Below are 13,309 nucleotides of genomic sequence, written 5' to 3' on the forward strand. Positions count from 1 at the left end.
ATTGGGTTCTGATTGCTAGACTAATCTTTGTGGACTGATCTTTGTGGATGCATATGAGACCTGACGCATGCCTAGCTGTCGTAGCCAATAGAAGGATGAATTTCCTCTATTTGCCGACAACATTCTTTTTTTCTTTTTTACATGAATGTTCATAGCTTTATTCATAAGAATCAAAAACTAGAGACAACCCAAATGTCTATCAACGAGGAAATGGATATACAAATCATGGCATATCTGCAACGAACCACTACTCAGCAAGAAAGAGGAACCAACTACTGATACATACAACAATTTGGATGAATCTCAAATGCATTATACTAAGCAAAAGAAACCTTACATAAAAGAGTGCAATCTGAATGACTTTTTTCCTTCAACTTTTAAGTTCAGGGGTACATGTGCAGGTTTGTTACATAGGTAAACGTGTACCATGGTGGTTTGCTGCATAGATCATCCCATCACCTAGGTATTAAGCCCAGTATCCATTAGCTATTCTTCCTGATGCTCTCCCTCATGTCCCTCACCCCCAACAGGCCTCAGTGTATGTTGTTCCCCAGCATGTGTCCATTGTTCAGCTCCCAATTGTAAATGAGAACATGCGGTGTTTGGTTATCTGTTCCCGTGGGTAACATTCTTTAGAATACAAATTGTGGTCCTATTTTTAAATTATTAGTAGAAAAAAGTGGCCTGACATAAATTACAAATGTATTTTCAGTAGTAACTGGTACATAATAGTTATTCAATAAAGCTACTAAATGAAAATAAAATCAGTGACGTTTTCACAATCTATAATTGGTTTACAAGATTGCCACCCAGCCACTGAATTTTAGTTTTCTGGAAGGACATTTTGCAACTAAATCTTACACCGGTAAGTCATGCAGCTCTACAATGATGCTTCGGGTGCATAACTAGGCTCTTCTTTGGCCACGGTAGATGCTATCAACAGCTGCTTTAAAAATGTTCCAGCCAAAGTTATTTCAGCTATGATTTATGATGTGGAACTCTGGAAATACAGCAAAGAGGGCTTTATAGAACTAAAATATATTCAGTTATTATAGAAGCAGCCTTCTGAGCAAAACTTTCATTTTGCTTGAAATGGTCAGAGAAGATGGCAATAACACAGCTGATCTCTGATTTCATAATTTGATGTCTACTATTTCCATATGGTTCTATCACCAGAAATATAAAATAGCAGCATTACAGGTATTATTATTAACTTGCCAGATTGCAACCTCTTACTGTTAGCCAAAAGCCTGAGAGAAGTGACATTTAAGGAAAGTTGTCCAATGGGCTTTTCATTCCTTTATTCTCAATTTTATCCTTGCATCAGATTAGGCCACTAGACAGCTACTACTTACTAGTCTGGCACATTTTGCAGACTCTTACATTGAATTATTCTTAAATGTTGTAATTTCCCTTTTTATCAAAGGTTACTTCAAGAAACAGCTTTGTGAAACTTACCGCAGCTTTGTTGTAAAAATAATTGAGAATATCAATCATGACATCATCTAAATGTCTTCTATTAAAAAGTCCTAAACGAGGAATTCCTTTTAGAATTCAAGGCTAGGCTGATTGCCCTAGCCAGAACTTCCAACACTATGTTGAATAGGAGTGGTGAGAGAGGGCATCCCTGTCTTGTGCCAGTTTTCAAAGGGAATTTTTCCAGTTTTTGCCCATTCAGTATGATATTAGCTGTGGGTTTGTCATAAATAGCTCTTATTATTTTGAGGTACGTTCCATCAATACCAAATTTATTGAGCGTTTTTAGCATAAAGGGCTGTTGAATTTTGTCAAAAGCCTTTTCTGCATCTATTGAGATAATCATGTGGTTCTTGTCTTTGGTTCTGTTTATATGCTGGATTACGTTTATTGATTTGCGAATGTTGAACCAGCCTTGCATCCCAGGGATGAAGCCCACTTGATCATGGTGGATAAGCTTTTTGATGTGCTGCTGAATCCGGTTTGCCAGTATTTTATTGAGGATTTTTGCATCGATGTTCATCAGGGATATTGGTCTAAAATTCTCTCTTTTTGTTGTGTCTCTGCCAGGCTTTGGTATCAGGATGATGTTGGCCTCATAAAAAGAGTTAGGGAGGATTCCCTCTTTTTCTATTGATTGAAATAGTTTCAGAAGGAATGGTACCAGCTCCACCTTGTACCTCTGGTAGAATTCAGCTGTGAATCCATCTGGTCCTGGACTTTTTTTGGTGGGTAGGCTATTAATTGTTGCCTCAATTTCAGAGCCTGCTATTGGTCTATTCAGGGATTCAGGCAAGAGAAAGAAATCAAGGGTATCCAGTTAGGAAAAGAAGAAGTCAAATTGTCCCTGTTTGCAGATGACATGATTGTATATTTAGAAAACCCCATTGTCTCAGCCCAAAATCTGCTTAAGCTGATAAGCAACTTCAGCAAAGTCTCAGGATACAAAATTAATGTGCAAAAATCACAAGCATTCTTATACACCAGTAACAGACAAGCAGAGAGCCAAATCAGGAATCAACTTCCATTCACAATTGCTTCAAAGAGAATCAAATACCTAGGAATCCAGCTTACAAGGGATGTAAAGGACCTCTTCAAGGAGAACTACAAACCACTGCTCAGTGAAATCAAAGAGGACACAAACAAATGGAAGAACATACCATGCTCATGGATAGGAAGAATCAATATCGTGAAAATGGCCATACTGCCCAAGGTGATTTATAGATTCAATGCCATCCCCATCAAGCTACCAATGACTTTCTTCACAGAATTGGAAAAAACGGCTTTAAAGTTCATATGGAACCAAAAAAGAGCCCGCATTGCCAAGACAATCCTAAGTCAAAAGGACAAAGCTGGAGGCGTCACGCTACCTGACTTCAAACTATACTACAAGGCTACAGTAACCAAAACAGCATGGTACTGGTACCACAACAGAGATATAGACCAATGGAACAGAACAGAGTCCTCAGAAATAATACCACACATCTACAGCCATCTGATCTTTGACAAACCTGAGAGAAACAAGAAATGGGGAAAGGATTCCCTATTTAATAAATGGTGCTGGGAAAATTGGCTAGCCATAAGTAGAAAGCTGAAACTGGATCCTTTCCTTACCCCTTATACGAAAATTAATTCAAGATGGATTAGAGACTTAAATGTTAGACCTAATACCATAAAAACCCTAGAAGAAAATCTAGGTAGTACCATTCAGGACATAGGCATGGGCAAGGACTTCATGTCTAAAACACCAAAAGCAACGGCAGCAAAAGCAAAAATTGACACATGGGATCTAATTAAACTAAAGAGCTTTTGCACAGCAAAGAAACTACCATCAGAGTGAACAGGCAACCTACAGAATGGGAAAAAATTTTTGCAACCTACTCATCTGACAAAGGGCTAATATCCAGAATCTACCAAGAACTCAAACAAATATACAAGAAAAAAGCAAACAACCCCATCAAAAAGTGGGGAAAGGATATGAACAGACATTTCTCAAAAGAAGACATCCATACAGCCAACAGACACATGAAAAAATGCTCATCATCACTGGCCATCAGAGAAATGCAAATCAAAACCACAATGAGATACCATCTCACACCAGTTAGAATGGCAATCATTAAGAAGTCAGGAAACAACAGGTGTTGGAGAGGATGTGGAGAAATAGGAACACTTTTACACTGTTGGTGGGATTGTAAACTAGTTCAACCATTATGGAAAACAGTATGGCGATTCCTCAAGGATCTAGAACTAGATGTACCATATGACCCAGCCATCCCACTACTGGGTATATACCCAAAGGATTATAAATTACTCTACTACAAAGACACATGCACACGTTTGTTTATTGCGGCACTATTCACAATAGCAAAGACTTGGAATCAACCCAAATGTCCATCTGTGACAGACTGGATTAAGAAAATGTGGCACATATACACCATGGAATACTATGCAGCCATCAAAAAGGATGAGTTTGCGTCCTTTGTAGGGACATGGATGCAGCTGGAAACCATCATTCTTAGCAAACTATCACAAGAAGAGAAAACCAAACACCGCATGTTCTCACTCATAGGTGGGAACTGAACAATGAGATCACTTGGACTCGGGAAGGGGAACATCACACACTGGGGCCTATCATGGGGAGGGGGGAGGAGGGAGGGATTGCATTGGGGAGTTATACATGATATAAACATCATGCACATGTACCCTAGAACTTAAAGTATTAAAAAAAAAAAAAAAAAAAAAAAAAAAAAAAAGAATTCAAGGCTAGGAAAGCTTTTTCTCCTGAAAATCCTTCCTCTTTTCTGATAAGGGTCATCAGCTAGCCTTTGAGCATCAGCCTAGCTCAAAGATGCATGGAGAAAACACTGAAGTTGAAGCCTGGTTATGTTGGCCTTCAATTACACATTTGTATTCTCCTTTCAATTAGTCCTGATTTTTCACAACTATTAGTAGTTTAAATAAAGAATATACACTTTTAGTATCTTCTATGTAGTCACTTGTAAACCTTTTTGATTGAAGCAGTGTATGAATTTTTCACATGTATATATATATATACACATTAAATATAAAATGGTAAACTTTAAAGGAATATATCTATCTACAATCACATACACAAGCATGTGTGTGGACACATACACATGGCATCAGTTTTTCTGTTAAAGATAACATACCTGTTTCATTCAATTAATCTAATAACCCAGTAGGAATCAGGCATTGTGGCCTGGGCGTGGTGGCTGCATCTAGTCTGAGTCCATGAGGACAGGGATACATGTGTTTTGTTCAATCTATCCCAACCACATTAAGTAATACCTGGCACCCAATAAATATGTTGAATAACGAATAGCTGCTAAGTAAGTGCTATGGATGCACCTAGGAAGGAATGTGTAATTCACTGTGAAGCCATGAAAAAAGCCTTCACGGAGCCCCAAAAACTGAGAGATAAGAAGTGTGAATGCCTTGGAGTCAGGCACGGTGGTATGTGCCTGTAATCCCAGCTACTTGGGAGGCTGAGGCAGGAGAATCACATGAGCCCAGGAGTTCGAGACCAGCCTGGGCAACACAGCCAAGAACCCATCTCTAAAAAATAATAAATAAATAAAAATAAATGCCTTGGTAATACTAAAGATAGAATCCATAAGTTGGTCTGTACATGACACTCCCCAGGCATCCGAGGTGATCTTAGGTTATCGTTCTCTGTGTATTCCAAGCACCTTCTGTTCAGATACTGCTACTTAAACATATGCTGAGGTACCAAATAGCAGAACATTCATACAGAAAATGGCATAGAGAAAAAAGCAAACGCAATGAATCTTAAACAGGACCGATTTCACCTTAACGGGCAAATATAGCAATTTATAATATAACTTAATTATTGTGTTTATTCAGGATCCAATGCAGAGTCGCTGAGATAATACATTACTTAGCCCTCTTAAATTGTGGTAAAATACAAATAACTTTAAATTGCCATTTTAATCATATTTAAGTATCCAATTCAGTGGCATTAAGTTCATTGATAATGTTGTGCAACACCACCACTGTCCATCTCCAGAACGCTACAAAAATCATTCCAAACAGAAATGCTGTATCCATTAAACAACTCCCCTGTCCTCCCAACTCTACCCTTGGGAACATCTATTTTTGTTTCCATCTTTATGAATTTGCCTATTCAGGTAAATGGAATCGTACAGCATTTGGTCTTTTGTCTGGCTTATTTTACTTTGTATAACGTTTTCAAGGTTCATTCATGTAAGATATATCAGAATTTTATTTCTTTTTAAGGCTGAATAATGTTCCAAAGTATGTTTATACCATATTCTATTTTTCCATTTCATCTGCTGATGGCCATTTGGGTTGTTTTCACCTCTAGTCTCTTGTGAATAATGATGCACCATTAGTGTACAAATACTGTTTGTGTCCCTGCTTTTGGGTATATACCTAGAAGTAGAATTGCTGGATCATATGGTGATTCTACTTAATTTTTTGAAGAACTGCCTGTTTGCTACAGTGGTTTTGCCATTTGACATTCCCACAAGGGCTCCAGTTTCTCCACATCCTTAGCAACATTTGTTATTTTCTGTTTTTGTCTTATTTTTTATGAAAGCCCTCCTAATTAATAAATCATAATGAAGCATCTTGTCTAATTGTGATTTTGACTTACATTTTCATCATAACTAGTGATGCTGAGCATGAGCTCAGCATCTTATGAGCTTATTGGCCATTTGTGTATCTTCTTTCGAGAAGTATCTATTCTTTTGCCCAATTTTGAATTTTGTGGTTGAGTTTTAGAAATTCTGTTTTTTGTTTTTAAGAGACAGGTTCTCACTGTCACCCAGGCTGGAGTGCAAGTGACATGATCATAGCTCGCTGCAGCCTCAGACACCTGGGCTCAAGTTATTCTCTTGCCTCTGCCTCCCTAGTAGTTGAGACAAGTGTGTACCATCACATCCAGCTACTTACAAAACAAATTTGTAGAGACAGGGTCTTGCCATGTTGCCCAGGCTGGTCTCTAACTCCTGTCCGCAAGCAATACTCTGGCCTCAGCCTCCCAAAGTGTTAGGGTTACAGGTGTGAGCTGCCACACCCAGGCAGGATTTCTTTATGTATCCTGGATATTAATCCCCTATCAGTTATATGCTTTGCAAATATTTTCTCCCACTTTAAGGGTGTCTTTTCACTCTGTTGATAGTGTCCTTTGATGCACAAAAATTTTAAATTTTTATGAAGTCCAATTATTTTTGCTTGTTGCCTTGCTTTTGGTATCAGATCTAAAAAATCATTACCAAATCCAATGTCATCCAATGTTTACTTCTAAAAGTTTTATAGTTTTAGCTTTTATGTTCAAGTCTTTGTTCCATTTTGAATTTTTGTACATAGTGTTAGAAGGCGAGAGTCCAACTTCGTTCTTTTGCATGTGAGTATCAGTTTTCCCAGCACCATTTGTTGAAAAGACTGCTTTTTCCCAATGGAATGGCCCTATCACCCTTGTTGAAAGTCATCTGGCCATATGCGAGGGTTTATTTCTGTGCTCTTTAGTCTGTTTCAAACAGGTTTTGACTGCTAATAAAAGCAAATCAGAATATTGTTAACATTAAATATCGCTACCTTCAGAAAATTACAGAGATAATATTCCTGGGATTACCAGAGGTGGTTAACATGTAGTAACCTTCCAAACCAAAATATGGTTTAATCCAGTATCGCAATGATATCATGTGACAATGTTAGACTATTCGTAGTAAAATGAAAAGAAAATGCAGTAGCATATGCCTGTAATCCCAGTACATTGGGAGGCCAAGGAATATTGCTTGAGCTCAGGAGTTCGAGACCAACCTGGGCAATGTGGCAAAACCTAATTTCTACAAAAATACAAAAATTAGCTGGGTGTGGTGGTGTACGCCTCTAGTTCGAGCCACTCAGGGCCCCGAGGTGGGAGGATTATTTGAGCCCAGGAGGTTCAGGCTGCAAGTGAGCTGTAATCATGCCACTGCACTCCAGCCTGAGCGAGAGGGAAACCCTGCCTCAAAAATTTAAAAAAAAAAAAAAAAAAGGAAAAATTAGGCATCTTATTATTTTCGAAGAATATCTCTATTTCAAATCATGTTGTTGATCTTATTTGTTAGAAAGATAGAATATGTTCTTTGTTTATGAAAATAAATACGAGACTGCCTACGGATAATTTTTAGCTGAACCCAAAGCAAGACATTGTTCGCAAATGTTTTCATATCATTTTATCATGAACACAGTTTTGGAATCTGAATACTTAACTAAGAAATCTGATTGTGATATATTTCCAAATATTTAATTTGTATTGCTTTTTGACAAACTTTTGTATATGGTTCCTGTGGACATGAATAAAGCATTTCCAACTATGTTGTATTTAACATTTTTCCTTTCCCATCCTCTAATCCACCTTAACACTCTCTACAACATAAGACACAGCAAAACAAACAATTGTGGTTTAGCTCCTCAAGATGCCCTCTTTCTGCTTGAGCTGCGGTACACAGTACTGTATATACAAAGAAAATATTCCCTACTATCCACCTCTTAGGACCTATCTCTTCACTCCAGATTTAAAATCATAGTGTTTGGAGAAAAGCCACGAACTAGAAACTCAATGTTTTATGATGATGAAAAGGTAAATATTTTAAGATACAGCATTAGTGAAACTTAATACCTACATATAATTGGTTATGAAGGAGTAATAGAATAAGAACTAAGCATCTTGACCTATATGTAAAAATCAATTTGACATCTAAGGTAATGCAATTTATAGTATCTGTTCACTGTGCTTTTACTTCTAAAATCCTAGCATAAAAGTAGTTAGGCTGTTATAATGATATTTACATTACCACTTTTCTGCAAAAACCCTGGCTCCTTTTACCTCTCCTTTATACTTATCCAACACTATCCTACTCCTGGTTAAGTCTAAATATCCCTTCCTAGAAACTTGCTGCTAGTAGCTGAAGATGGTCAAAACCCACAATCATGCTGATGGATTTCAATATATAGTCTGTGATCTCAATTATGCCTGACAATCCTTTTACAGTTTTCTAATACATTTGCTCTTCTACTTTTCAAGACAACTATTTTCTCATCTGTAGCAATTTATACCTTTCCTAAGACTTTTAATAAGCTATCTCATATTATCTTCTAGGAAGGTAGGGTGGAAGGTAATATTTATTATATAGCCCAGGAGACTGAGGCACAGAGGTTAAGACATGTGGTAGCAGCACCAGGTTACCCTCAGAGAAAGGAGTTTCCTATCACTGGAAGTAGAAAAGCTCAGTCAGGGATGTTATGAAGAAGGTTCAGGTACTCTATGGGAGGTTGGTCCCCTTATCCTCCTGTCCTTTTAATTTCCCTCTCTCTCCTCCAGCATGAAAGTGTGATAAAGTCTCCTAAAGACACAAACAAAGCCCATCTTGACCCTTCCCAGTCTATGACTTCACTTTCTCTTTCCTCTTCCATGTATTACTAAGTTTTTTTCAGAGAGGTTTTTACTCACTGTCTCAACTTCCTTGACTTCCATTTCCCTCTTTCCTAGACAGTGGCTTTTGTTGCCACTGTTACGCTGAATCTGCTTTTGCTAAGACCATCTTGTAGTTGTCAAAGCCAATGGACACTTTTCATTTTTTCCCTTTCCTGATACCTATAGCATTTAACATTGTTGGCTGGCTGCTGGGTCTCTCTGAAACTTTCTTCTTCCAGGACACTATGCTTTTTTGGATCTGTAACTCTACTTCTCATTCTCATTCAAACCCTGTCTGTTCCTGACATGTTGGCTTCTCCCAAAGTTCTATCCTCAACCCCTTCCTTGTTGTTCTCATCCACACCTGTGGCTTTCTCTATCTCATACATGCCATGTTCCAAAACATCTATAGCTCAGTCTTTCTCTTCCTGAGCTCCAGATCCTTATGTCTCACTCCCTATTAATTATGCCAATTTAGAAAACTATCAAACTGGCTTTTAAGACAAATTAAAATCAAATTGACTATTTATTCCTTACCCAGTGACTTTTGGCCATAAAACATAGTATTAATTATAGATACTAACTGTACTGCAGTTCTAGATCTCAACTATCAAAACTGAAAAAAAAAAACACAACGAACATCTAAAAGTCAACAGTATTTCATATACTTGAAAGTCCACAATTTATACAAGCACTTTCATTCTAGCTTTGTAAATTTAGATAACAATTTAGTTAAAATTATACACTGTAATGGAACAAGGGTTTCTATTTCCCTATCCTGATTTTGTTATGATTACTGAAGTCAAATAATTTGATATGACATGATTATAATGCAGTAAAATTTGTTGATAAGTCTTACCTGGAATTAAAAAATATTTAAAAATTAAAGCAAACTTAGAAAAAATAAAAAGCATTATTTTTTGTTCTAACAAAATTTATTATGCAGTAATTACAAAGGTTAAAGACTCTTCCATCTCAAATAAAAATAACAGTTATAATTACACACATCATATAGTACCTTATAGAATGATTCCAATAAATATCACAGGAAATACAGTGCATTTTCAAACTGGAGAGACAAAGACTTTCTCATTCACAGTGTTTGACATAGGAAAGCCTATTTACATATCAGTCTGTATAAAGTCATGCTCTCAGTAACAGTCCACACAGGGCTGTGCCAACACAATTCTTTCAGAATGTGAAGTACCGGGCAAACCACTCCTGGCGCTGGGGATCTGGAGAAGCCACTGGAGAAGCTTCACTCTGAGCAGGACTGAATTCATAAAAAGAGAGACATGTAACCCAGCATTAAGTCATTGTGCAAAATGAAGGCAAAAGCACATAAAACATCAGCATAGATTACCACAACAGCTTCCCCATGTTGTAAGTCGTATTTTAAAGTAGAGCTACTCCCTCTACACTAGAATCGGTTCTCCACTCCATGAGAGCATAAGAGTGCATCAGCAGCTCAAATGAAGTCAGTTCAGGAGGAGCCACATCACAACAATCACAAAAAACAAAAAACAACTGCAAAAATGTCACCTTCTTTGAATAAAAAAATTCACTAAGAATTGTGGGAAATAAGAGAGAATAAAATAATGATCCTCTCTTTCAGCACCTTTTCTCTTTTAGTTGATTTTACAGATGTGTCCTTAAATATAACTAAAGTAACTAGTATTTTTTTTACTACATGCATTTTCTATTAAATTTTCATTTCATAATTCCCTATGCAAATACTCCAGGAAAGGGAGTACATTAAAAATATAATTTCCCCCCATCATTGATGTTATATAGTTTATACTTATCTTAATTCTAACTAAAGATTCTTTGGGCTACTTAAGAAAACAAAAGAATCCCTACCGTCTTTGGGGAAAATTACAAGGCACGTAACAATGTGTAATGGAAACTCCAGTAGTCATGTTCCTTGAGCTCATGCACATGCATCTTATTGATACCTGAACATACCCATGCACAAGGGAAAATAAGCAACACAAAATATTTAGCAGGAGACAAATTCAGAGGTGTATTTGACTAATTTTCATTCTTGCTATTTTTTTTTTTTTGTTAATCATTAACTATGTCATTAATCACTTAGCCTAAAAAAACCTGCCTACTTGTAAGACTATCACTAGTGACACTGCTAAGGTTTAGTAAGAATAAGAAAAAAAAGTAAAGCAGCAAAAAATCAGTAATAGTAAGATGAGCATAAAACAACAGTACTTTCTGACTTTATCTAATGGCTAAATTTCTAATGAAATTTGCATTTCATTCAAAATTTGCTAATACATTTAATCAACAACTGCAAGGTAACTTAAAATGGAATGGAAATTTTAAAAATTATTTATTTCTTCTAAATTTAGTTTTTGCATAAGTATATTTAAGTTCCCAGAGTTTATGTATGTTTTTATTTTGACAATAAGCATATATATATATATATATATTTATAAATAATCCTGGCAAACAAGGGAAAAAATAAACATATATAAAAAATGAAAACCACTTAGTAAACAAAAAATTATTTTAAAGTTCTACAATAAGGATGAATTGTTAATTTAAAAATTGGTGACAACACTAAAAATAAAGTAATCGTGCATAATATTAAAATTCTAACCATATAAATCACATTAACACCTCTTCAAGTACTTAGAAAATTGACTGATGACCAGAAATTAGAAAAAAAATTTTAACACAGTCAAAAGGAAGTTCTCTAGAGAGGTGATAAATATACTTTGAAGAAAATATTTCATAGTAAGTTTTCTTATGTTGTTCTTAAAGTAGTGATTTCTGCAATGTAAGAAGGTAAATTTCTCAAGTTAAAAAAGAAAAGAAAAAAACATTGGTGAGACGGGTCTCACCTCAAAAATGTCTTGGGCCCTTTAGGTGGCACTGGCTGTGGAAGTGGTTTGCTGCTGCTGAACTCAATATCGTGGACTGGAGAATTAGGAATGGGATCCAGGCGGTTAGGATGTCCATTGCCCACTCCACCAGATTCCAGAGCACTTAGATTGGGAACACTCACAAACCTGTTTGTTGGTGATTTATCATTCTTCTTCTTTTGCTGCATTAAAAATAATACATGTGAGGATAGTCCCTGCATGAGGACAAATGAGAAAATAGGAATGGTAGAAGATAGAAATTTGGCATGGGAAAATTTTGGAAGCTTTATGTTAAATTAAGATGTTAATTAACCAGTGTTACCCAAACTGTGGTCTGGGAATCCTTGGAGGTAATTTTTTATCTACATGGAATCCTCAAAGACAGACATGCTACCAGGACAGAAAGAATGAGGAAGAAACATTCAGGAGTCATTCACGAGGAATGGGAGAGAAGGTAAAAAGAGTGCCAAGGGGTAAAGAATACCCTTTTGGGAAGAAAAGAGGAAAAGGGTTGGGGGAGAAAGCAAGTCTTGCAGATAGAAGGTTAAATGGATTTAGGCTAAAATTAGGAGAAGGGGTAAAGTTAAACATAATTTTAAAAGAGAGGTCCATGAAATTTAGCCATCTGTCAAAGGGAGGCAGTTCTTGCCTGGAAAAAAGAAAGGAATGAGAAAATGCTTGGCAATGTAGTTTGAAACAAATTGCACATTTCTACTAAAGACCTAAAGCTGACTTAGAGAAATAATCTGGTTTTAAATTCACTGTGATATCTATCTTTCTGAAAGGGAAAGTTTTATTTTCATAATTAAGTCTAATTTCCATATTAATTGGCAGTATCATTAATTGGCTCATATTTTTAAAAATTTAAAGGTTACAAAACAATAGTAATCAGCTGATTTTTAAATGTGACTTTAAAATTAACAGATAAAAAGACAAATTCCACTGTAGATTATCAAAATCTATCGGCTTGCAATTCACGAACTTTAGTCTCAAAGTATTTTATTCACATCTCTAGAATCAATGATCATCATATTGCTATGAGAAATAAAAATTAACATGTTGTTAGATATTTAGAATATTCTCATCTTTTACTAATTAGGTGTATACTAATTAAATTTGTAAGTTTTCTTGGAAAATAACTCGAGTTTGGGAAAAATGCAATTAATATACAAGACGGAACTTTTATTTATATTTATCTTATTGTCTAAACATTTTCTTTTTTTTTTTTTTTGAGACGGAGTCTCGCTCTGTCGCCCGGGCTGGAGTGCAGTGGCCGGATCCCAGCTCACTGCAAGCTCTGCCTCCCGGGTTCTCGCCATTCTCCTGCCTCAGCCTCCCGAGTAGCTGGGACTACAGGCGCCCGCCACCTCGCCGGGCTAGTTTTTTGTATTTTTTAGTAGAGTCGGGGTTTCACCGTGTTTGCCAGGATGGTCTCGATCTCCTGACCTCGTGATCCGCCCGTCTCGGCCTCCCAAAGTGCTGGGATTACAGG

General features: G+C 36.5%; 1 protein-coding gene across 9 annotated transcripts in view; it reads right to left on the reverse strand.

Moving 5' to 3' along the window:
• Nucleotides 1–9,864: 9,864 nt before the first annotated feature.
• The window catches only part of FAM184A (family with sequence similarity 184 member A), a 117,768-nt gene continuing 114,323 nt past the window's right edge, over nucleotides 9,865–13,309 (reverse strand). For 4 of the 9 annotated variants that reach the window (XM_033234419.1, XM_033234418.1, XM_033234423.1 and 1 more), the window contains 2 exons: nucleotides 11,797–11,999; nucleotides 9,865–10,214 (listed from right to left, as the gene is read on the reverse strand). In XM_033234419.1, the coding sequence (XP_033090310.1) occupies nucleotides 10,133–10,214; nucleotides 11,797–11,999 (285 nt within the window). In that variant the 3' untranslated portion in view covers nucleotides 9,865–10,132. Of the gene's footprint in view, nucleotides 10,215–10,801; nucleotides 10,897–11,796; nucleotides 12,000–13,309 lie in introns of all 9 variants that reach the window. The other 5 variants (XM_033234425.1, XM_033234422.1, XR_004442753.1 and 2 more) reach the window with 4 other exon arrangements.

The sequence above is a fragment of the Trachypithecus francoisi genome, unplaced genomic scaffold (genome assembly GCF_009764315.1).
Source record: "Trachypithecus francoisi isolate TF-2019V2 unplaced genomic scaffold, Tfra_2.0 Lachesis_group15, whole genome shotgun sequence".
Classification (NCBI taxonomy): Eukaryota; Metazoa; Chordata; class Mammalia; order Primates; family Cercopithecidae; genus Trachypithecus; species Trachypithecus francoisi.